The sequence below is a fragment of the Gallinula chloropus genome, assembly GCF_964237585.1.
Source record: "Gallinula chloropus genome assembly, chromosome: 5".
Lineage (NCBI taxonomy): Eukaryota > Metazoa > Chordata > Aves > Gruiformes > Rallidae > Gallinula > Gallinula chloropus.
Window position 1 is genome coordinate 65,337,383 of NC_140090.1, and position 26,863 is coordinate 65,364,245.

Below are 26,863 nucleotides of genomic sequence, written 5' to 3' on the forward strand. Positions count from 1 at the left end.
TATAGGAGAGTGGTCCAGACAAATCTGAAGTAAAAACCTACCCAACTAAAAAGCTGGGTAGAGCAGATGAGAGGAAGAAGCATCATCTTTCCATTTTTCAGGTCACATGGCAAACGTGATTTCAAGAAACGGACATATTTGGCTGGTGTGCAGTTGGAGCAGTTGGATGAATAACTAGAAGTGCGTGACTTCCTATGGCTTTGCAAAAGAAATTTTGATAGGATGGGATATTGCAACGAAGTGAGTAACCCGAACTTCCAGTTTCTTATTCAGTACAGTAGGTCAGCATTTACCAAAACTTTGGGGTGAAACCCTGCTGTATGTGCAGTATGACTTTTAGCATCAACTTCAATGGAGCTAGGATTCCACTCAGCACAGCCTAGAGGTTTACAGCTGATGATTTACAGATGAGTGGTGTCTTTCAGGCATAGGTAACCATTCTGCTGAGTGAAACCTGTGAATTCTCTTTTACTTCTGTTCTGTGCTACCATGAATGTGAATATGAAAAAATGTCCCCAGCTCTCATTGTTTATGCAATAGGCTATAGCAATTGCTTCTACACCTGAGTACATAATCCTTCTTGAGATCATGGTCTGCAAAGCAGGTAGGACTCCAGTACTATAAAGGGGTTTGCATGCAAGTAAGGGCAAGCAGGTGAATGGTAGCATGCAGTGGGCAATCATTTTTACTGTCAGAAAATTTTTAGTCAGGATGGGAAATAAACAACATGAATTTGTAAGCAATAAAGAGTCAGTCTGTAGTTTTCTTTCCCATTACCACCACTGCTCAGGCTGCTTTCTGCAGACCTTTAAGACACACATGGATAGCAGGTGTACCCCTCACCACCTGCACCCCACAGATTGATGAGCAAGGCACATGATGCAAGAACTTCTCTTTTCTGCATAATGAAGAGCCAATCCAGATTTAGAAGTGTCTTAAAAATGCTGGTAGTAAGTCAAACATATTTCATGAGTATTTGATCATTCTTTCAGATTCAGTAGCAAGATACATGTGTGACAACTGTAGACTTGGAATAAGCAAGTACCCAGTTTGACTTCTTTAGAATTATTTCTACTTATAATAGGTTTGAATTTGAAACAAAATTATGTTTTTTTCCAGCATGTAGACAAATTCTAAATCTGTGCTTCATAATGCAATTTTTTAAACACAATTTTCCCTGATTTGTTCATGTCTAGATCCTTGACATTTAATAAAATAATTCTATAAATGAAATGGAAGAATTGATCAATTCGATAACCTAATTTTTCAGAAAAAGCATCTACTAAAAATCACATAAAAAGCCCTCCAATCATATAGAGGAATACAAACAGTTCTATCTCTACAATGCTTGGCATCTCTTGTACATATCAGTATTGCCAACTCAATGCTTTTATTGCGTGTCTCGCTGGGTGCTTAGTTTAAGATTTTTCTGGAGTTGTGCAAGTGTGAGAAATTTCTCTTCAATTTTTTTTTTAAAGACAGTAAGTTTCTGATCTTTATAATTGCAGAAGAAATTAATGTAACAAATCAACCATGGAAGTATCAGAAAGATTCTTTTTTTTACATCTGAATTTGTACCCTTATAGCTGGGGGAGGTGAAATGTGCTTTTTGTGCTGCAGTTGTACATTAAGAGAGTTTTTATGAGCCTACTCTCTTTTGTGAACTTTTTTATTTTTAATCTTGAGAGAAACAAAGAATTGCAGCATTGTAGCAGCAATCTTCTATGTGACATTTAATGATAGTGGCACCTCTGACCCTCCCAGCTCCAGCTACATTTAGTTCTTGTTATTCTTCCCTTGTCTGTCCTTCCTCTCTTACTCAGGGAAGGACACACAGAGTAATACTGATTAACAGCAGAATTCATGTCCAGGCAACTATGGGAGACAATTTGTTATCTCAGATGTCTGAGATGACTCTTGTTTCTTGCCATCTGAAGCATTTGAACTAAACTCATCACAACATTGTTAACATTAACTACACTTAAACTACTACTGTGAAGTAGGCAACCACCTATTAAAAGGCAACACAAACCTCCACAATCCCCATCCTCTCAAAAACCCACCAAAGGCTTTGATAGCCTGGGAGCTCTTCCCTGTGAGCAGGACCCAGGTGAAATCATTTTTGCACACAGACATCTACATACAGTGGTCTGGTTAAATACACTCTGTGTTAAAAACAAGACCACACTTAGATAAAATTAAAAATCCAAGTAGTTGAAAGATGGTCATTTTAAGGGAAAATTTGCTTTTTTGCCTGTGTGGAAATAACAAGTACATATACAATGTTACTGTGATTTACTGCAAATGTCAGTGGTGATAGTGCGAAAGAGGATGAATAAACTAAAAAGTGATCTACAAGCATCTATCTGCTGTACCAGGTGTTACCCTCAGAGCCTGCTCAGGGTTTGTGGGCATAAACACAGCTGTACTAAACAGGCTACAAAAGAAGGCTTGCATCCCTCTGCCTAGGGCACGGGTGACCCAGGTGGTCAGTGCTGCTCTCAGGAAGACGTCCTTTTCCATTTCCATTTTCTCTGCTAGGGAGAGCGGCTGCCCCACAGACACCAGCCCCACCTGAGCTGGCAGCTGAGGCAGTAGCTGTAGCCAGCCCAGCTTTCCCAAGCAGAGCGTCTCCCACCAGCCAACTGACTGTTATGTGTATACCTACAATTAGCTCTTGTTAAAACCATAGTTTTTCTTTTTCTTGATGGCCATGATGGCCACTAAGAACAATTTTAACCAATGTCTGCATGTGTCTTTTATGTATGAGAGCTGTATTTCTGGAGTGAAATATGGTTGTCCTGGAAACACTACAGATACTGTGTACTAGTTCACTTTTAAAAGTACTTAGGACTTCTGTTGTCAATGGCCCATGTAAAGAAAGACATCTGAATGAGAAAAATCACATCCAAATAGAAGTTCATTGCAAATGAGCTACTGCATTAAGAAAAAGTGTGCTAAATAGCTAATTGGTTTAAACAGATGTTTGACTGGAAGCAGTGAATGGTGTATTCATTTGACAAGTGCAGAATTACTGGAATTACATTGGATGTATAAATACACATGGATATTTTATAATACTTCTTACTGGAATAAGGATGTTAGGTAATGCTGAGTTTTGTTTTATAGCACTGAAACACAGGTGAACTGAGCATTTTTATGGGAATTCTAACTGTGATGTCTAACCAGTTTTTTCAAGGTGGAGCTCAAATTTGATAAGGCAGGTAGCCCAAGCAGTGGCCTGAAGACAAATGCACACACCTAAACAACAAGTGATGATCATTCCTAAGAAAATCTGTAAGAAAAACGCATTTTATCCAAATTCTGTTTTTCATGGCTACAAACACAACCTCCTGTTGGAGGCCAGTTCCGCAACTGCTTTGTGATACCCTTAATACTAATGACAATTTTGCATGTCGTAGTGTGAACTGAAGCTCATTCTGCACACTGAAGTACATCCTTCTGGAATAACGTGCACCCATCACTAATTTCCTATACACTAAAGTACTACACTATACACTGAATTATAATTTCAGCAATCTGAACTTCTCCAAATAGATTAAACTAAGAATGGTTCAAACTTACTTTTTGAACTTGTTTATTATCCCACTGTCATTTTTCTTTATGTCATGCACCATCTTTTGAAGTTTCCTGTAAGATATTAAACAAAGCCAGCATTAAAATTAGCATGTGGTTGAACACCCATTTATACAAATTAAGAAAAATACAGGAAATGCATTTCCTGTAATATTTCACACATCAAAAATGCTTAAAGTATGTTCAATACATTACTTGCTAAAGTGTTTATGTATGAAGTTTCCCTCCCTTTTCAACAGAGCTCTTTGGCTTTACTTGTAATCAAGGCAATTTAAGTTAAATATCTCATTTTTTACTCAGCATGTATGATATAGAATCCTGCCTCGTTTCTCATTTAAGAAACCCACACCACTAAAATCAAGTCACTTTCAGGAACACGGGTACAACTTTCTGCAAAAGACTGATTTTTATAGTGAAAACTGTTGGAAGTCTGATCATACTAGAAACTTCTGTAGAATCCATATTTTTAGTTTCTTCACACAGCTTGTATTCCCGTTCGTCTAAATGAAATATCTTTTCTTAGACCTGAGCTGAAGATTTTATCACAGCCAATAAAAGTAAACATTTTTTTTTCTAAAAGGGATTAACAAAACTTGCCTTCCATTCTTCATTGTAAGTTGTCTATGTCATTATGCTGTTTTTGTTTTGCCTACCTCATCTCTGATGCTTGTTCAGGCTATGAAAAGACTCTTGGAAGCTTTGTTTATGAAGATAAGTACACACAAATTATTCTTTCCATTTTTAAAAATTTTCTTTAAACATTATTATGCAGAAAGCTGAGCAATGTATAGAGCTTCACTAAAAGGAAACTGCCTTCCAGCTTCATCATTAGCAATTACAGCTGCCTCTTAAAAATTAAAATAGCTTTTTCAAAGGAAATTGGAATTAGATGAGAATTAGCTAAACAAAATCAGGAAATAACTGTAGTAACATTATGTGATTATTTGTCTGCAATCCTTGGTTTAGGCTGAGCAGACATGCAGCCACTCAGGGCATCCGGTAGCCTGGCAGAGTGAGAATTACACTGAGAGGGAACTTCCTACCTCTTCTACTGATCTTAGAGCAACTTTGGTAGTTAGTGACAATGCCTTGCCTTTAAATAGAAAGTTAAATAACTGTATACTTGTAAGTTTTTGGAATCCTGAAGTAAACACTGAAGCTTAATTTTAATCTTCACAATATTTATTAACATAACAGAAAAATCTGATCCTTTCATTAGATGAAGTACTTAGAGATACGGTTTACTAGAGGACAGGAATGGTTGGACTTGGTCTTAAAGGTCTTTTCCAACCTAGTCATTCTGTGATTCTGGCAGGAATTGAAGGATATCCCACATTTTAGCAGCTCTGTAATACAACAACATGTAGTATGCTGCTCTGACAGGCTAGGCCACGGGTCTGATATTTCTAGACCCTAAATCTTTGCCCAATTTTACTTAAAAAACAATTCAACCTATTCTTTTTAGGTTCTCAACACAGCAAAAATAGCATCATGAGATTAACTGACAAATAATTCACAAGTGCATCTTTTTGTTTAAAACTCATCCTGTTATAGCAAAAATATATAGTGTTACCTGCTGATATAAAAAAATAAAGTACTTGTATGTGTGAGAAAGAGGCACACAGCAAAAAGGTTTCCTGCACCAGTACATTACAACTATGAGAACAGTTTGAATTATTATCAAAGCTAACCAGATAGCCCAGATCTGCAGATTTAGCATGAAGATCTCAGAACAACTTCTGCTTTTCTGTGGTGTTTGACTTTTGGTTCGTTTTGGTCGTGTCCCATCCCTGTCCCCCGCCTCAATAGATTCGGCTTCTGGTTATGCCCGAAACATCATAAATAGCCACCTTCTGCAGTTTAGTGTTTCTGTCTTGTGCCCCAGCTGGCACCTGGCAGCGTCTATAAATGATAAGTAATGTGGAATGAAAAGAATGAGAGGAGATTTAAATAATTTACTTCTAGTTTGGGGAGATGGTTGGTTGTATGTGTTTTTTTTAATTTTCAAAAAAGCTTGTCAGCCTTTAATTAGAAATACATGTAAGCATCAGTTATTTTTCTTTCAATATTTATTGTTTGATAGAGATAGAACCCAAACAAAACAAAAGAAAAATATGTAACTGTAGATTTAGATCTGAATGTTGTTTATTGGTCATCTGTGACCTTCATGTGTCTTTACAATGGGAAACTTGTGGCTTTATTTTGAAAAAAGGTGTTTCATTTTTCATAAAACTGACTTTAATTTGCATTGTTACTTTGGTCTCTAAACCCACATTTCTCCCCTCTGCCCCCCTCCCCCCCCCCCCCCAAAAAAAAAAGAAAACACCAACCTACCCCAAAATTTATGACTATAAGTAACTGGAATCATTTGCTTTTCATTTGATAATATTTAGGTGACCTGATTAGACTATCACACGTCTTTCATGTGCAGTGAATAAAGCTGTAGTTTAAAAGAACATTTTAGTACATATTTTCATGAAAATAAAGAAGCTACATTTAATGTAGAGATAATCACATTTGCCTTTACTGGCTTGATAAGTTATTTTTCTCATGCATATAGGCTGAAATATTCCCATTTTTGCATAACCAAATTTCCTAAAAATCTCTACCTCTTAGTCCTCATTCTTTTTCTGGAGCCATTTCTAATTACGAAGTGTGATAAATTAGGGAGTATCTAATGTATTTGTGTGGAAGAAAAGAGTTTTTAAAGTTACATAGCTCTTGTAGGAGTTGCTGGAATATTTAGTTTGTTGTCTCTGACCAACTTAAATTGCGTCAAGCCTGTGAGAGTAAGTAGATAACCAGTGCACTGTACAGTAGTGAGTGTATGAAGTCATCAAGCACTGATGATCTCTAGTTCAAGTGAAATCTCCTTTGACTCATAAAGTCGAACCAGCTGCAAAAACCAGTCTGTCCAGTTAGCTAGAGGCTGAGGTTTGAGGTGCCAGCCGATATAATGGGCTACAACTGACAAGTTCTACTAAGAGCTGTCTGTTTGACTTGTGATTTTAGAGAAATGTTCGAAAGGATGAGAGGCAGGTAGCAAAGCAAGAGGGTTCCCCAAATCTTTGGCATCTCAAACCCAAGCTCAAAGGCCATTCCAGAGCAATGAGGAAAGTGAAGCACAGAAGGGCATTTAAACACAACATTTTGCCTGGATCTACACATCTGACTAGCTCTCAAAACTTTTCTTTACTTAAGAAAATACTGCAAGTAGAGTTTCATTGTGGAAGGAATTTAGCAGAGCAGCAGCCCTGAGAGTGTCTAGGAAACAGAGGCAACCATGGCCCAATCCAGAGAGCCCTTGCTTCAGGTACATAACTACAACCTTCATTCTTCAAAACATGTTTGAGTCAGTACCTCGTTACCAACTAATGGTTATTCTCTAGTTGCTCTCTTGGGATGAGCAGATACTAGAAACATTCAAGGACCTCAATAAGCTAATACTGTAAATGAAAATAATAAGCAGTGCTAGTTTTACCTTGCGTTGCAGTTAAAGATAATTAAGAGGTCAAAGAGTTGTTTCTTAACTACCAACTCTTTACTCAGCTTAGTTGAGAGCTTTTTATGTAAAACCCCACTTGCAGATAAAGGTGCATTCTGTGCCACTGTTAATCTCTGAAAACACTTTTCAGCAATTCACAGCTATTTTGAGATCCAATTTGTGACAGGTATAGACTGGATGGGACCCTTTGATCAGGAACTCTGCACACTGCAGATTTTCAGACCTTTTGGAAGTCTTGGTTTCAGGTGCTTCTACAACATTTTAAATTTCTAACAAATACATAAGAAATTCTGCATGTTGGAGCAAATAACAAATACAACTCTTGAATGAATCCTAAAAGAAAACACTTTTTAGGCCTGTGTTGCTGTTTTCCGTATCTTATCAATTTTGACCTCCAGCAATTCAGGATTATCAGATGTACTGACAAAGGGCTCACTATCTGGGATACAGATGTAAAGGAAGGTGGAAAGGTTTGATATTGCAAATACAATATACCCTGAAAGAAGGATTTGCTATGTCACAAAGTACTTCGCTGTGCTCAAGGACTGGCAGAGCTGCCTTGAGATAAACCAAAATGAAACAAAACCACTCTTCTCTTTGATCTGGTCACAGCTCAGCATATGAGAAATGTGTGTCAAGTGAAGGGCAATGGGTGGACCTGGCCTGTGACACATCCTCACTCTCAAACATTTGCTGGAAGCTTTTGACTCTTTTGCATACAGGCTATCCCACAAACACTTTCCAAAGTTACAATAATTTTTAAAAGAGAAAAATATAAATAACATGAAGAATAAAGTGTCTAACAAGCTTTCAACTCAGATGTGAGATGAGGTGCAGAGTCCCCAGACTTGAGAAAGAGGAGTCTGTCTTAAGTTCAGAGAGACATGTAATAAGGAATTGTCCTACCATGTAGACTAATTTTTGAGAAATTGGTATTTATCAGAATTATAAATCTGTGAAAACATTTACAAATCCGTATTATGTAAATATGCCTATCATGGCTCAGAGCAGTTGGCATGGTCTCAGTGGCCTCCCCTCACTCCTGGGAGCAGAGAAGGATCTCCTGTGTGCAGGAACAGCCCTGGGCATCAACCCACGCATAGCAAATCCAGTACTTTGGAAATCTTTGATATACACTCTACTTGTCAGTATTTTACCTGTAAAGCTGCCTACATCATGTGGTGAAGGACAGCCTGTAGCAAGTGACACCCCTCTGCTGTAAGAAAACACGATCTCTGGGGTGGGAAGACTGGACATGGTTGTTTCAGTGCATCTGGGGGTGAGCACAGATGTCTGGACTTGCAGCTGGGAGTGGTGCTGATAATGGTTTTGGAAACAGGGCTGACTGCAGTGTCAGTAGGGAGTGGTGGCAAAACAAGAACCAGTTTTAAATGAATCACAGGAAGTTTCCTATATTGCAAGCATGCTTATTTCTGTTTATCTGGAGAACTAAAATTATACGTCCTTAAATTTCCAGCACTTACAGGACTGTCTGAATTATTTGTTGAGCCTCTTGAAAAATCCCCATCTGCACTCACAGGCCAGTTTCCTTACTTAGAATCATAGAATGGTTTCAGTTGGAAGAGACCTTCAAGATCATTGAGTCCAACCATCTATACAGCCCTTCTAGGTGCAATACTAGACCATCTCACCAAATATAACATCTACGCTTCTTTTAAGCACCACCAGGGATGGTGACTTAACCACCTCCCTGGGCAGCCTATTCCAACATCTGACAACCCTTTCAGTAAAGAAATTTTTCCTAATATCCAACCTAAACTTTCCCTGATGCAACTTTAGGCTGTTTCCCCTTGTCCTGTCACTAGCTACCAGGGAGAAGACACTGACCCCCACCTCAGTACAACCACCTTTTAGGTATTTGTTAAGAGCAATTAGGTCTCCCCTTAGTCTCCTTTTCTCCAGACTAAACAATCCCAGCTCCCTCAGCCGCTCCTCATAAGACTTGTCTTTTAAATAAACCCTTCACCAGCTTTGTAGCCCTTCACTGGATACATTCAAGCATCTCAATGTCCTTCCTGTAGTGAGTAGCCCAAAACTGAACACAATACTCCAGGTGCTGCCTCACCAGCACTGAGTACAGGGGAAGGATCACTTCCCTACTCCTGATGGCCACAGTGCTCCTACTTAAAAAAGGGCAAGAATTTTTGACAGGATATGTTCAGACAGGTCTGCAAGGGAACGCTTTTAAGCAATATAGACACATTCAGTATTAAGTGATTGCATGTTCCTTCTCCTCCTTCTAATGTCAGTTACATCTTTACCTGATAAAGTAGAATTGATTTCAAAATACTAATAATAACAACAAGTCAGTCAGTTTGCACTTCAGTTTCAGTTCTTATACCTTTTTGAGTACATCTGTTTCTCGCTCACAGGGCACCCTGTAGTTCTGTGTCTAGAAAGTCCCATTTGCTGAAGACCATTATGTCCTCCATTCATTTAAAGTAAGACTGTAGGTAGGTATAGCCCTCAGTTTTGTCTTGAGGAAAACATAACAGATCACATAAAACCAAAGTGCAGTTATTTTTTGTTTTTCAGGCAAATTCAAACTCTTAGCATTGGAAACCTTGAATGGCATTTTAGAAGTGCACCCCCACTCCCCCCCGCCAAATCCCACCTGCTTCAGCTATAAAAAGTTACAAAAAAGAAGACAGAAAAGGAGGAAGAGTATAATGGAATTTGGAGAATAAAAGCTGAATTATTAGAAGATACAACCCAAAACTTAAAAGCAGAAAATTCAAAATGACTACCTCTGTTATTTAAAAAAAAATAAATATATTAAAACATGAAACTACAGAAGGACAAGTGCACCCAGGCCCCTCCTTTACTGCTTCTCACACACCTTGTCCCCAGCTGCACTTTATTTTGTGTTTCTCTCAGCCTTTTGTTTTATAAACAGATCTTCGGGTGACCAATTTAAGAATGAAACTTAATGTTTCTGGACAAAGGGGAGACTCCTGTTTGCTTGGGGCAGGAACCTGCTCATCTAGACAGGGATTTGTAAAAGTACCACTTGAGATTTTTTTAAAAGCTTGAAGCTATTATCTTGAACTATCTTCTGAAACTAAATTAATGACCAAGAAATCCTTCCTTAGAACAGGCTTCCATTAACACAGTGCTCCTGACATGCATGGTCTTTGTGGAAGAACAGGGAACTCATGAACTTGGTTAGTGTCTTTGTAAGGTCTATTTTCATGTAACTTGCCAGTTTTATGCACTTAAACCAACACAATTAATTATACAACTCCACCCCCCTTCACCTCCTTCCTAGTTGCTCAGTAGAAAGCAAAAGAAAATTCCCAAATACAGAAAGCATCTAGTTCCAATGGTTGGGCCTCCCTTAGGTACTTCAGATGTCCTCATGCATGCATCTCTAAATCATGTGCTACCTGGAACGTCAGGGGAAATGTTGCAGTTTCCATTTGTAAGGAATGCAGGCTGGCTGCTTTGGAGCTGGTGCTTTCAATGGCTGTTATGTGGGCATAATGCATAAAGACATATCTGAATTCTTGAGGTGCAAACAGATAAACTGCTTCAGCTGCTGCTGGTTTAGGGTAGGGAGTTACTGCCCCATATCCACTCTTATGCACCCCACAATGCCTTTCCTAATGGTAGAGGAGGAAGAGTGGAGTTGGAGGCGGTAACCTGTGACACCAAACCATCATTTCAAAGGAACAAGGCTTTGATCTTTATCTGTAAAGGTATCTTAAAGCTGAAAAGTTGAAAGAAGTTTGCTTATGGGGAGAAGTCAATTACACCTGAGACAAAGGGAACCTGAGTCGTCTGTTCATGAGATGCACAAGAGAAAATGACCGTAAATAGTTTAGTTTTGTCGAGTGTTTGGTTTTTTTTAGAAGTCTGAATAACATCCTATCCTGCTCATTTTTCAATCATCCGCTACTTTGTCTAAAGGCAAAACCCATAAGAGCAGGTGGGTGTTTACATCATACACAAAAAAGCACAGAAAGGCTAAATATTGATTATACTTTTTCAACTTCATATACCCTCTACCTAATCTTCACAAAGAAGCTATTGATCTCCCTTGTACTAGCACACAGTAACATAGACTATGTAAATGAAAATATATAGTATGTAAAGGCATAATACATTTTTGACACAAATTGGTCCTAACACTAAATTAAACAGTGTAATTACTTTGCAGTGACTTGGAATTGTATGCATTGAAAGAACCTATGCAGGTTTATCAGCAGAGCTGAGACAACTAAAGCTTTGTGGTAAGGTCTTTCTAACATGGGCACATAAGCACTGACAAGAGATGAATAAATTTACTTCATGATCTTAGTGCAGTCTTATCAGTATCATCATGCCATTTAAGAAATTTATATTCCTAGCAGTCTAATGTAGTAATTTTAATCCAGTGAGTTCATGGACTGTGAAAGGATTATAAAAAAAAAGGTATGATTTTTCCATGGGTTAGAAAACTTTGTGGTGTTAATACTTTGAAGGCAAGGTGCTGAGTGCATTAAGAAAAGGGAGGCTTTTCTAAACAGCCTCTTAACTCTTCTTTAAATCAAAAGTGCATTTATATGCATAACAGTCTGCATTTGCTCTACCAAATGGTGCTTTGACAGCCAAATAAAACAGAGCAGAGCTTCTAGATCTGGCCTTAAACTTTAAACACTCACATTAGCGTACTCCTGGAGACAAAATAAGCCCAGGTATCTCATTGCTGCCCAATATTCACAAGTGTCTAACATTGGTTCCAAGACAGTAACTTTTATGTATACATTGAGTAGGTGCTAGAAGTTAATCACTAATTTTAGGATTTTTATGAACTTATATTGCTTTTTGTAGAGACAAGTTTTTTCTTAAAAATGTATTGTATTATTGGTTCTCTTCATAATTGTTCAGCGTGAATAAGAGCAAAGGAAAAATCCTCGTGGGTAGACTTTCAGATTTTTTTTAAACTACCCTTTACATCCCAGTACTTCCTTTTCCGTTCTCTCAAAAGACTTCTTCCTCCTCTAAAGCATTTCTCTACAGGAATGTCCAAGTTGTAAGGAGAGAGGAACTCTCTTGTTCTTCTCTAAAACAACTTTTTTTTTTTACTTCCATTTTTTTCTTACCTGTTAGCAACTGAAGCTTCTCAACTAATTTCCTCTGGGTATCTTTGTTCAACTCATGTAAGGTGTATGGCAAAAAATGCAGATGTATTTTATAGCTTTAGCAAACTATTAAACTGAATGCCTTTAGCATTGAATTCCCTTTAGCTGAAGTGATTTTACCACCTTTTTAGAATCAAAATAATGGGGATACAGGATAATGGACGCATTTTTGACACAACTGATGAAGACTAATGAGCACAGCTGCATTTGGGCTGAAATTGGTTTTGCTCAAGCTACAGAAGCATTATATCTACCTTAGATGTGGGGTAGTACTGGGAGGATCTAATAGAGGCTATTCATGGATCTATCAGTTTTGTTTCTTTTGTACTGAGGTCTATCAAATTTTCTTAGAACTTTGGAGAAGTATTTTGGTCCCTAGGGTTATAAGGCCACTTTAAGGGAGTGTGCATGGTCTGCCATCGAAAGGGGAAATTCTCTTCTTTGCTGTTGGTGCTTACCCAGCCATGATGAATCATGGAACTTGAAGCTGGGAAACTAACTTCTTTTTTCTTTAGCCAATTTAGATATCATCAGGATCAGATTCAGCTTCATCACATGGGGATGGGAACCCTTGTGCCAGCATGACGGCAGAGACGAGTGGCAGGGCCAGCAGAGGCACTGGAAGAAATGGTGGAAGAAAGGGACCTACTCTTTTGGCAGCAACTCAGATTTATGCCAAGTTAAGCTGGCCACATAACTACAGCTTCAGTAACACTTAGCTGCCACTCTGCTTCTTGCAGAGATGCCTACAGTGTCTGTATTTTAAATCATGAAGGAGACATTAGTATAACCACTTGCATTAATAGCCTACTTTATCCAGTTGCCCCTGCATTAAGCTTGACTTTTCATATTATTCCATATTATTGCCTTGGGTTGCATTATTTTAATTCTTTTGAAAGTATTTACTGTGTAGTACATCATTTATGTTGAGCTCATAAACCTGTAGTATTGCATGTCTGGCTTTGCTTACATCTGGAAAATGAACTCCTCCAACGTATATATACTAACACACTAGGAACAGAGATACTAACAGAATTTTCAATCGATAGTACTAGTTTTTGCTGAATAACTGTCAGTCGTGGGCTTAACATGATGTAATTTGTCATTGCTTTAGTTGGCAAATGCTTCTACTGTGGCCAAACAACAATGTCACAGAAGACCTAATCTTATTTGGAATAGTACATATACAAGGCAGTGGTGGAGTAAGTTATGCCAGTAACAGAACTTTGCCAACACAAGCAGAATGAAGCTATAGATACTAAATAAGCACAGATGATCTTGTGAACAGACTATAATACTACACTGCTACGTACATGCAGAGGTTAAGCCAGGGCTCTTCACCATAATTTCAATATCACACCACAACTTTTTATCCACATTGCCATATTTTCATTCAAAACATAGGTAGATCACACTCAAACACACTTTTCTATAAACAGCATCATAGGCAGGAAGTCCTGTATCAGAATAATTTAGTATGTGGTACATGTAGTAATTTAGGTTTTAAAAAAAAAAAGTTTTTGTTTGTGGGTGGGTTTTTGTGAGGGGGACTGAAATTGTTTTTTATCTTTTTATTAATTTTTAATGAAGAGTTCACCTTGGAGATTAGTCCAGGCAGGATGACATAGCTGAAAAGAAGAATGATAAGTGAGAAAAAAAAACCCCAAACAAACCAAACTTTAGAGGGATTTTTATCATTAAATGCCTGTGTGGAGAAAAGAAAGGAGGATAAATATAGATGGGATGGAAGCTGTGCCATGCTGAAACAAGGGTAGATGGAGAAGTCATGCTGTGTGGGTGAAAGAAGGGATTTTTACAGTGGTATTTGGGGAAGTTTGCATTTTCTATCTCATTCCATTCCAAAGTCCAGAGGTGAGACAGATTAATGAACTGTTTAAACTAACAGAAAGCTAGAGTAAATACAGATATAACAACTTCATCATTTATCCACAGTTCCATGCTTTGTATAGCAAACTGGACCTAATAATTCTATAGGAAGAACTTTTGTTTCTACTCGTCAGCTAGTGACCTCCTTTCCCCCATGTATGTGAGATTTGGCTTAAAAGACTGCAGACAGTCAACACTGTCATTTAATATGACTTCACATTCAGCCTGTATTTTTTGGGCTAAGATGTGGGTGTGCCACAAAAGCTGCTGTTGTGGCAGTGTTACTGTGCAGTGCAGAGTTGTCAGGAGAAACAGGAAGCTGAGACAGAAGGCTGCTGGAGGTGGTGACCTGTGGTGTTCAGAGGACCTTCATGGCTTTTATACCCTTAGGACCTGAGGTCGGATGCAGATGAGACTTCTGCTAGAACAAGAGGAACAGAGCAGGTATAAGAGCATAAGTGAGCAGGCTTGTGAAGAACAGATAGTGATGAGTAACTAGGAAGGGTTGGTCTGGAAATATCTCCTATGTGAAACAGTGACAATTTGGGTCTTTAGACCACTGAGCTGTGACAAATAACTGGGCATTTGGATAGCCTTTCCTCCAAAGTCTATATAAGTAGCAGGGGGAACAGAAGTTAAAGTTGGATGTGGACTTTGGTCCCCAGTTCTGTCATGGGGAACACTCTCTAGCTTAATTAGAAACTCCAGTTACTTTCCTGCCTGAGGTTTTTCTTCTTTTGTCTTTTTATTGATGTAATAAACTGTTAAATTTGACTTGAAAAAAATCCAACATATTAAGCTTCTAAGTCTGTTTACTGCAATTCACTATTAACAGGAATTATTAGAACTACTGTAATATTTTCTAACAGTACCAAACTACTGTTCAGATATTCCTCATTCATTTTCCAAAAAAATAAATATTTCCTATGATACAACATCCTATACCTAGAAGGTATCGGTTTCAGTTAAATATTATTTCACTCTCAAATGCATTAATTTTCTGCTTACACACTTTCAAAATGAAACAGTACCAGAAAATCCTTTGGTAAAGGCTGAGTAGTTAGAGTCAGGCTATCTTTATCAGTAAAAAATTAGAGAGGGCCATAAATACCTTTAAACTTGATAGACAACTAACAGATTTCCAGACCTTAAGGAAACTCCTCTTGAATTTTATAGAATTAGAACTCAAATCATCCTGTATGTCAAGGGATTAAAACAAAATATTGCAAATAGATTGACACACTTGTCTACCTTGAGAAAAAAAGCCAGTTGGGTTTTTTTGACATGATTTTCCTTTTAGAGCTATGGTTGGAGATAGTGGTTGATTTTTTTTTTAATTTTTTGGGGAAGAACTGCTGCAAGTCATCTGAAATTAACATGAAATCACACTCTTGGAAAAGTCTCTGCAATCTGGAAGTTATTGGTTGCATGACCTTAGGCAAGTGAAAGCATGTGGTACACTTCTGGTTTGTGCCATGGTTTGCCCATCACTGCAGTGGTAATGCCGCCTTTGGAAAGGACTTTGTGATACACAGCTAAAGACAGCTGTGAGCAGAGGGTCATTACCAAGGTTTGTGGTCATAATCAAAAAAAGAAGTGTCTGAAGAGATGCTGTAACAGAATCATATATAGCAGCTAGAAATTCTTTAAAGACCAGGAATCACAGGCTTGTAGTCTAAGGAAATTGAACCAGAAATAATCTCCAATTTCGGTGTTGTGTCTTTTGAGTTGCTAACTTCCCATTATCTTTCCTGCCTACCATTCCCAATGAGTGCATCTATTTATGTATGTTTGCCTGCTGCATTATTTTTTTTCAGGCTGAAGTCAAGGTACACCAGAGCCTGCCATGGCAACATGGCTATTGCTGATGTATTCACTCCACACTGTAGAAAACCATTCAAAGTACGCATTTATTTGTAAGCACCACAAATTAATCTATCTCATGGTGAATAATCAGGCCTTGGGATTAATTTTTCCTGAATGCATGGAAGCAATTAGAACACACAATATGCTCTGAGAGAACACTGGTATAATACTGTGCACACCTTACAACAAACATTTGCTAAAAGTAATACTGGAATTCCGTGAAGTTCCAGCATTCCTCTGCAACTAATATTAATTGGGTGGCTTAACTGCAAACAACATCCATACTGCAACACGGTAGTCAGAGGAACATAAGAACACTTGCAATTCTTAGTGTTGCAATGAACAAACAAATGGAGTATGTTAAGAATTCAGATCTGACATAAAAGAGTCCCTAATGCAACAAAAAGCTAGGCCTGGTAGATTCAAATATATCCATGGAGAATAGATGAGCTTAGCAAAACCACATAATATCTAGTTTTCAAGGTCTACACTTAAAAAAATCAAAAGCTCTACTCTCAGACACTGACTCAACAGCAGCATTACTTTAATGTTTGCTGCTACAAAGCAGAAATTTTAAGAAAGCTGTCTTTAGAAAAATGTGAACTATAATTACACCAATTAAAACTATGTTTGGTAGGAGTTTTTCACAGTGTTGCATCTTGGCATATGGAGGAAGGTAGTTTTTTTAGTTACCATTTAGTTCATACAACATTCAGTACAAACTCTGAACCATTTATGTGTTTTTCATGTATACAATAGCCTATACTGGGAAGCCAGCCACACTGTCAACAAGCCATGTAGCACAAGGGGGTATGCAGCTGCTTCAAGAAGGAAAGGCTGCCGCCATGTTATGCTGATCGCTTCCTATACTTGCACATCTGTCCTAAATTTATACTATGAGTATGTACTCAGGAGAAGTTCCGCCCTAAGTTTTAAAAATCCTGATACCATAGTAAGATAGTAAGACCATGTAGCCAAATACCCAGGTTTCCATCCAAGGAGGTACTTCAACATGCTCAAATCAAAGCATGCATGCATTTCCACCGCATGTAGTGAGAACACTCATATGTTTGTGAAACATGTGCTTCTGCATTCCTTACACAACTAGGTAGCTTTTAATACAGAAAGCAGAGCTACCTCCTCCTGTTCCTTATTTTGCAGCAATAGTTAAACTCTGGTCAAGATGAAAAGTGTCAGCAAGTGTAAGGATGCAGAAGGGATGCAACGGCTGCATTTCCGATTTAGAGCTTTTGAACTGATTCACAAACCAGTTGTAAACCATTATAAATGCCACATGAAGACACTCCACGCCCCTCCCCCATAAAGTAACCCTGCTTTAATCATTTGCAGTGGTGCACAAGATTCGTCCCAGCTAACATTTTATCACAGGGGAGAGTGCATGTCTTATTTCTTTATGTATCAGTAACTGTCTTGATGGCATTAGGCTTTCCATCTATCACCTATCACCTTGAGATAGTTCAGGCCAACATTGAGCCCTAACACCTATTAGGCCATTTGAGACTATTTAAGGTGATAAATTGTGGACAATGAGGAAATTCACTGCCTCTTCCCCGTTCACTGAGCCTTCCAGAGAGTTCTTGCCTGGGCTGTAGGATGCAGCCTGAAACTCTTTATTATGTACGCCCGGCTGAGGAATATTAAGGTCATTGAAGCTTTTCAAATATGCATACCCCCTGGCCAATATTTCAATAGTGTGGAAAGAGGAGATATCAAGAAATGCCATTTCATCAAAATTAACTTTGCAAGGGACAGTTCTGATTTGCATGAAGGCTTTTGGGGAGAGGGAGAAAGACTTAAGAGTTTATAAATTAGTACTTGAGTATGGGTTATTTTAGGAAAAATACATTTTTCGGTCTTTCATACTTATTATTGTGAGGAAGCTTCTATGCTACTTCAATCTGAAACAGCAACTATTCAGACAAAAAAAAAGTTGTGATGAAAGAGCCTTCCTTGAAGTGCCAACTCCACTAGCACACCAATTCAGTCATTCTAAAAATACTTCAGTAACGGTCAGCTGCTGCTTTATTTCCTCTCAAACCCTGTGTTTAACATTGTTCTCCTTCACTTAGGAACATTTCCCGTTTTCCAGTTCCCTCTATTCCTGCCACTTCTTTCGAAGATTAGGAAATATTACAGAATTTATCTGCAAAAGCCATCTTCATAGGGCAATGATTAAACCACTACACAATTAATTACATTTTCCTAATTTATGTAAGGCTTATATATCTGAGCCAAAGACTAAATCCTTACAGCTCTGAAAACAGGCACTTAAACCCCACGCTTCTCACTGCAGATGAAGCACACGCGCATTTTCCTTTTAAATCTGTGTCCAACTGATCACTCCAGATCTGCGTTTACCTTCCGCACTTCCCTGTACCGCCCTGGCGACCGGTAACAACTTCGTTTTACACTAAAACTTCTGCCAACTTCCTTGTGCCTCACGGACTCCCAATCCCCCTAACTCAAGCGCGGAGAGCGCTCCCAGCCACCTCTCCCGGCCCGGACCCCGCCGAGCTCCGCACCGGCGGGAGCCCCCAGGCAACCCCGCTCGCGGATGAGACCGAGAGTGGATCAGACCCTACCTGAACTTCTCCCCGGCCGGCACGGTCAGCTTGTTCAGCTTGTCCATGCTCCGCGCTGCGCCGGCTCCTGCCGGGACGCGCTGTGCTCGTCCGACCCGGCACCTGCCGGCGCGGCCGCCTCCTCCTGCTGGGCTGCGCTGGGCTGGGCTCCCTCCTGACACCGCGACTCGGGGGGCGACGGAAACTTGCGTGCCAGTAAAGACTCCGCTGGGCTTAATCCCAGCCTGTGACGTGCCGGGCTGCTGAAGCCTGTCTCTGCCCTCCTCACGGGCACTAGCAGAGGCAGAGGAGGGACCCGATACTCGGGGCGCCCTGCCTGGCCCCGCCGCCCGCCTCCGCCCCGTCCGGCGGCGCGCACAGGTGTCTGCGGAACCGGGAGCTGAGGTGGAGCCTTTGGAAGTGGAAACGCAAGGCTTCGGTAATCCGCTCCTCCCTTTAGACCTTTTGATGTGCCTCTGGGAAGCCCTGACTTGATTTTAGAGGACGGTGACCCAGCAATTCGGCCCCCTGTTTTTACCGCGGGTCAGACTTCGGTAAACCTCAACGGACTGTGGCAAATAACCCGCCCTCGGCTGCCTGTGGCTCCGGGTGGCTTTGCAGGCTGTAGGGATTCGTGCAGGTGTTGGCGCCCTTATCCCCGCCCCTCCGCACTTCCCAGTGAAGGTGCGCCAGGCAGCAACATGCTACTGTGGGAATTTCCCTTTCCCAGAGGTTTTCCAGCAAAATCAGAGAAAATCACCATGTTATCATTGCCAGGATAAAAAAGTCCCCACCCTGTTAACTACGGCAGCAGCAAACCCACATCCTCGCAGGTACACAGGGTGAGGTCACTCCTACCCCAGATGTAGGTAGCTGACCTGTGTTTATGGCTCTGGTATCACTGAACCTGGTATAATTCTGCACCTTTGGTGGACATCTTTTGTTGCTCTCTGTCTTGTCTATGTATCTTAGTTTAGAAGCTAAGGCTGCTCTAGGCAGGAATCCCACTCATTCTTTTTTAAAAAATATTCATCTGCACCATGTTAATATTTTTTGATAAGTACAGTATCTTTTGAGGACCCAAAGTTATTTCTTGGGGAGATTCTCATTGCCACTTAGGCTAGATTTTCACATGATGTGTCTCTTCCCCAGTTTGTACTGGCTGTAGTTTTTTTCTTTTGGAAATGTAGTGGGAAAACAGACTTTCTTGGTTAGTGCAGATGACTGTGGGGAAAGATCCTGCCACGAGATTTATGTCTTTGATAACAGTATTGCTCTGATCTGAGCATGGTTGACGTTTTTGGCCTCTGAGCTTTCAATGTGGCAACGAGTGGGTATTTGCATATGCTGTTGCTTTAGGGAGGGGCCCAAAGTGAACAAATTGCCCCTTTTGGGATATCTTATGACATTTGTGGGTTTTAAGGAATAACATAATAATGCTGAATGCCATTTACTACTCAAACCTTTGGAAATCCTCCCTGCAATGTATCTGGTTATGAACTGGAGATGCCTTAGCAAGTTTACTACCTAGAAGTTTTTTAAAAAATTGGATTAATTTTGAGGTAGTTAAAATTAACACTCTGGAAATGTGAAGAAGTGGGCATAAATAAAATGCAATATCACTTTGCTTTTTCCTTGCATAACCTTCCCACTACACCTAAGCATGTATCAGGGTATGGGATTCACTCCGCAGGCTCATGCAGAGGTTCCTCTCAGGCAACAACTGCCTCCTGCCTGACTGCCCCAGAAATCACGCACTGTCACCCTTTGAGATCTTTGGTGGCAGCCTGTGATTTGCACTGTCCTGCTGGCTTCACCTTGTTTCTTCTTGACTTAACAGTTTACAGGGTTAGTTTTAATGCTCTGCAGTGCCTGGTGCAGAGGGATTTTGTGCCTATCCTCACCAAGGTTCCAAGGTGCCGCTGCTGGTGCCTCATGCCCAGGGCAGTTCCCAAGTCCCCTGTGCTTAGGGCTCAGTGATAGTGTGGCTCATACAGGGTATCTCATCCCCGTGATGCTGGGACAAATGTTCGTATAGCCGTGCAGTGAAGTGGATGGGAGGAGTCCAATACAAACCATCCAGCAAAAAGTAACAGAAAAGAGGGTTTTAACTGCATTGGATTCTTGTTTTGCTTTGGTGTATGGATGTCTGTGAGGGTGTAGCATGGGATGGGAGCTATATGGTGTGTGACTGCCTAGACTGGTATTGCTGCCAAGAAGTTACTCCTATGAAAGTCTCCATTACACTAGGGCTGTTAATGACATTTTGTGCCATCTGCTGTGGGGTCTGTCCAGTGGTCATAACTCAGCCTGCTTGCTTCTTCCATGCACATGCATGGCCTAATACACAGCCCTGCTTTACTTTAATATCTATGAGCAGTTTGTAGCCAAATAAACCTTTCCTACTACTCATCAGTTTTGTTTTTACCTGTCTGGAAAGCAGTAGAGGGAAAGGAAGTAAATGCTTGTCCTTACAACCCTGGCCCTGTCTTTTCTCATGCAAAAAATAAGTTTGCATCTTCCCACAAAAAGCACATACAGGTTCCAGTATCCCACAGTTATCTTAAACCCAAGGCATCTAAGAGAGTGGTTTCTCATAGCCACCTTGGAATATACTGTTCCTGAGAAACTAATCGACAGTCAAATGCAGGTAGTGTCCTGAAATTAAGAGAAGGAAGCCACCCTTCCCCAAATGTCAAATGAAGATTTTCTAGTTGCAGTGAAAATCCTCCTCTTCCCCATTTTGAATGTGTATGTACAACAAAAATATCTGGATATAAACAGTATAGCCTTGTCAAAAAATGACTACAGCCCACTTAGCTCTTTCTGGCCTGCCTCCAAATCAGCCTACCCTGGTGCTGAGTAAAGCTTGGTTGGATGCTACAAGTTAGGACAACTGCTAGATAAAAAACTTATATAAAGAACACACACAATCCCGACCAAACAGCCCCAAGCCTCATTTTTTTTTGTGCCCAGCAGGTGATTTCAGAGTCCAGTCTTCTGGTCTGTTTTGGACTGATCCTGTCTGTGGTCAAGACAGTTTTTTACTAGTTCATACAGAGGGGCAAATCACAGTTACAGCTGACAAGGAGGGCCCTGCAAACCTGCACTGGGGACAGGGCAGGTGAGCGGCAGCACTTCCTCCATCTTTCCAGTGTTACTCATCACCCCAAAAGGCTATCTTCAGGGGCCCTGTCTGGAGGGGGAACCAGGGCCTCACTAACTCCTGTTCCAGCCAATATCCTGCCTCTTTTTTCATGAGCCCCAGGAGGGCCTGGAGGTGGTGACAGGTTTGAGCTGTGTGTCGAATATAATGTCATGCTATGTTTGTAGTTGTAACCCCAGCAACTGTCTCTCTCTGACCTAACATGCTAATTTGGAGAACGCCAAAGAGGAACTGGGATTTGTTTTACCATGTGGGCGACATCTTGACCATAGCAATGGTTCACATGTAACCCTCTGCTCCAGCCACACTCCAGAGTGCTATTTTTGGCAGAGGAGGATTTGTTTCGAGGGATGCCTATGCCACCTCTGTGCTCCATGCCACTTCTGGGCCAATGGGGACAGTGTGGGATGCATGGTCACCAGCTGGCAAGTGCTACTGCCTGCTGAGACATGGCCCGGCAACTTGGATCAGCCTGTGCCACCCAGCTGAGGGACAGGCCCCAGGAGTTTGGGGCATAATGATGTCCCAATTATGTTTTGAGATCATGCATGAAGTATTTGCAAAGGTGTTCCCACAGTACAGATCTTCTGGAGCATCACTGTTTAAACCCTTTATCTAAAGGGTACTTTCTTATCTAATGTTTTAAGAACCCACACATTCTGCCATTTTTTTTTGTTATGTAGATAGGCACTAGCTTTATATTCCTGTATATGGATACAAAAGATACAGGATAAATTCCTGACACCATTACTTAACACAGGTAATGCAGGATTTGGCAGTGAATTCCCTTGGCAGCAAGGTTCACAGCATATGCATGCTTTTTTCTAAATGTTTAGGCAGATTTTCTAAATGTCACTGACTGTTGCAACATAATTTCCTCATCACTGCAAGTGTTGTGGCTTAGTCTGGGTTTGTCTTTCTGATCCTCTCCCAATATGACTGTGTAATTCTCCATTTATGGACGTAAGAAAAAATGATTTTAAAAAGTAACTTCTTTTGTCTTGTATGTTCAGAAAATAACATGATTTTTTACCCCTCTGCTATTTTCTGCCATTTCCCAACAGCTCATTCTTTGTACCTGCTGCCTTGCTCTGGCAGCATGTTCTGGTTTCTACTTAAGAGCTGTGAGGTCGTCGAAGCATAGTAAAACCAGACTTGGTGGAACAAACTCTGTTCAAGACAGTGAGTATCCTACCTTCATTTGGTCAAATTTTGCTGTGAATTGCCAGATATTTCCTGTTTACTCAAGGCTCCAGTATTCTATACCCTATTGTTAAGGTAATTTATGGTTTGACCTTGCTTCTCTGAGTAGATAGAAAACTCCTGTAGCACAAAACCAAGGTATCAGAAGGCGTGTCTGAAGCATTTTAGTCCTTGGAAAGTGTTTTTTCTAGATCAGAAAAAGTATTTTCATACAGAACCAATTGTAGGGAAACCGTTAGATAAAATCCAGAATTTGCTTACAAGACTGATGTTTCTTCTTGGCCAAGGGTTTCTGTCTGATTCATTTGATGACTACTTTTTCTGATTTCCAATGAAATTAATGCTCTCTAGTTTAATACTGTTCAGTACATAGTTTGTACAATGATGTTGGTTTGTCAGGGATTCCTGCTGAAGCTACTAATATTGCTGATATTCATATTACAGTGTTAAATATTATATACAATTTCAGCTGGGCATGTTTTCCTTTTAAATTCATAAACTTTGATGCTAACGCCTTTTTATGGAGATCATTCATGCCATTGTCTTAATGTGGGCAGCAGATTATGAACCTAGGGGAGCCTAGGGGCTATTGGAGTTACTGATCTGGATTGGCAGCTGAAGAAGCCACATCCTGACAGTGTAGTGGGGTGAGACTCAGTGATGCAACAGCATCAGCCTGTATCCTCCTCAGCATGACCGGAAATCCGAAGAATGTATGTCCCAGGAAAGGACTCTGGCACGCAGGAGAGATGTACAATCAATCTTCAGGAAACAGTATGAAAAGTCCAAGCCAGTGTATAGAGAGTTCTGGCTCTCAGTTGCCATTTCTGAATGTTTCAGATTTCAAATAGTTGAAATAAAAAAGAATTGTAAACTGTATCATGTAACATAAAAATTTAGCAATGAGAAGGTGAATAAAAAGAGCTGTAAATAGATTAGTTTAACACATAAATTTACAGTAAACTTTTTTAATTTTATTTTTTTGTTTTTAATGCTTTGAGGAGACAGTGCTGCATCAAAGGATCTCAATGAACTATGCATGACTATTTCAAGAGGAAGCTATTTTTTTACAGATTACATTGCTCATGGATACAGTCTAGTGCCTTCAATACGTATAAAACAGCTGAGAAACCTGATTTGAAGTAAGCAATCAATTTGATAACCAGGTTTCAATTTTACTCATAACATGACCATATAAGACTTACTTTTTCTCTCAGTCATGCTAGAAAACACATTTTTGTGACAACTTCTCAATTACCCAAACTTTGTCTCCAGCATTAACAGAGGAGATTGCCCCAAATTTTTTTTCTTAGAAGTACTCAGGAGTCAAGGATAAAGTGGTTCTTTACAGGAAAGAATTCTTCAAGTGGCTTTCACTTTGTGAGCTTTTGTGAGCTTTTCCTTGGCTTTTCCTTCAGGAAGTCCTGACAAAAAAGCAGCAACGAAACTCTCCTGAACAATATGTAAAACGATTGAAAATTCACTTCAAAATATATGTCTGATTTTACTATCTTGAGGTCACAGTATTTCACCTAGCTCAGAGATAGATCTCCCTGCCTATATCTACATGCTGTCTTAAATCTCTTTCAGTTTTTGATAATTGCTTCAAAGCCAGCATATATTCTTGTGTAAAGCTCGCTCTTTAAAATTTGAGTCTACTGCTTGAGTTCTGACTTTGTGCTACTAATTTGGGATAGCACTAAAAGTGAGACCCCCAACCGTGGAAGCAGTGTAATGCGAATGTAAATGTCGGCCAGTAGCAGGAATCTGGCTTGATCAGTCTGTGTTCACATGAAAGTCAGGAAATGATTGCTACAGTTCTGTTTTTCAAGGCTGTGGAAGTTTAGTGAAAATAGCTCAAACTTATACCACATACATCTGAATTGGAAAGCAGCCCAAATTCACACCACCCAAATCTGAACTGGAACCTGTAGCCATGTTGCAGGCTTGAATTTTTCCTAAAGGCCTACTCTTTTAGAGTGTTTTGTATGTATTTAATCTCTTCCGCTTTCAGAATATCTGTAGGAAGATGTGCCAGCAATACACTGTGGGGATGAAGAGCGGAGGGGAAACAGAGGGTTAGTACTAGACTGTCACATGCTGCCTGGGAGGGTTTTGTGCTTCATCATATGGGTCTAAATGCAAATGTGTGGGACTTGGTACTAGGCCAAAAGAGCACTCAAACTCTATTGTTTAAAACTGCAAATTTAGATATAGTTTTGTTTCCCTTCAATTTCTATTTCAGTTGATACACTGCCTACTTAACTTACCATTCAGTGTCCCATACCATGAGGTTATGGAACATGATATTTCATGGCATTCTCTGTTTTTATTACTTACAGATTGCTATAAACAGGTGAAACACTGCCCCTTCATGTTTAAAACAATACAAGCTCTCTGTCCGCCCTCCCCCTCCAAGCAATGCTTCCAGATTCACATTAACTGGTCTATTTGGATGGATTTTGTTTCCATTTCCAGGATGCATATGAGATGTTTTAAACTAGAAAACACTACTTGTACAAGAAAAGCTACAAGTAGATGTTTAGTTGTATCCTAGCAGATGAGGGCAAGGTACTTTTCTGCCAAAAGGATTTTTAAATAATACTAATTTTTCAGAAGTTCTAGTCTCCTCCCTGTGGGTCAAATGTGTCAATGCCACAGAATCCTCACAACTGCAGTAGAAATCTTAAACTTCAACCTGTTATCACTTTGGATACTAAATGGTGTGTTCAAAGTTTTTCATTTAGCAATAGAGGTGCACTTGAAAATGCATCTCTACATTTAGTTGAACGGGATTTGGGTTTGCCTTGAGGCTCACCGGAGGAAACAGGCTGTATGTGTAGGCATGTACCGTAGGGTAGGCAAAGATGTGAGAACAGTAAATTTAGTAGTACTTTCTCATGAAGGGGCTTCTGAGTAAACTCATTTTAGCACCTGTGGAGAAAATGTGTTTTATTTCTCTGGGGACAAACCCACTGTGTAAAAAGCTGCACTTCTGCTTTTCAGTTTTACTGTCATCTGTTCCACAGGCACACAGAAACACAAAATTTGCTTCTTCAGACAGATGAATTATTTAATGTTAAACCGAAGGCATTTAAGGTCAAGTTGCCTTGGAGGCAGTGACCAGTGTTGGAGCCAACCAACAGCTACAGTGACTCTGAAGAATAGTTCTGCTACTTGGTCTGCAAATATTAATCCCCTTCCAGCAGTCACAAGCAGCTGCAACGGGGATGCTTGTAACTGGCCAGCTTCATCAGGCTCTGATCCTAACCATGCAAGGGAGGGCCCAGGGGCACAGGCTTCTTTACTGACTGGCAAGCCACTCTTGTTTCTGACTTTTCTACAGGGCTCGTAAACCCTGCTCTCCTTCCTCCTCATCTCTTGCTGCAACTGGATTAAACCTTGGACAAATTTGTTTCCCCATCCATCCTTCTGTTTGGAGTGTGGATTTACCCTGGCATTAAGAATGAGAATGCATGGGGCAGAAGAGCATGGGAAAGGAGAAGTGCTTTGTGTCCTTCCTTTCTGTGTGCCTGCTGAGATCCAGCCAGCATACAGACATAGATCGTAAACATGTTTGTGTCCCTGCAGACAAAATCACTGTGTACACTCACACAGACAAAAGGTTGCATAAAGTTTTCACATTTCAAAATGAAAAGGATATCTAAAAATAAGGTTATTTTTGTATAGCTTTGATCCTGTTTACATACATCGTGATGTCTTCAGAACCTGGAAAATTCGGAAAAACCCAAAAGTATGTCAACTTCTTTCCTGCACTGGCCTGTAATTCAGATAGCCAAGGAAAAGGGTTGGCGCATCTTTCTTCTGGCACAGTTTGGTAATCTGCACTGCTTCACTGATCATAATAATTGCTGTCTGAGCATTTTCCTGTTCCTGTTTAGGACCAGGAAAA

The 26,863-nt window shown here is 40.1% G+C and overlaps 1 protein-coding gene across 1 annotated transcript in view; it reads right to left on the reverse strand.

The window, feature by feature from the left end:
• BLNK (B cell linker) overlaps positions 1 to 18,727 on the reverse strand; it is a 47,313-nt gene extending 28,586 nt beyond the window's left edge. Inside the window, exons 1-2 of the mRNA XM_084265077.1 lie at positions 18,603 to 18,727; positions 3,586 to 3,651 (exon numbers count right to left, since the gene is read on the reverse strand). Of these exons, the coding sequence (XP_084121203.1) occupies positions 3,586 to 3,651; positions 18,603 to 18,649 (113 nt within the window). The 5' untranslated portion in view covers positions 18,650 to 18,727. The remainder of the gene's footprint in view (positions 1 to 3,585; positions 3,652 to 18,602) is intronic.
• Between the last annotated feature and the right edge of the window lie 8,136 nt (positions 18,728 to 26,863).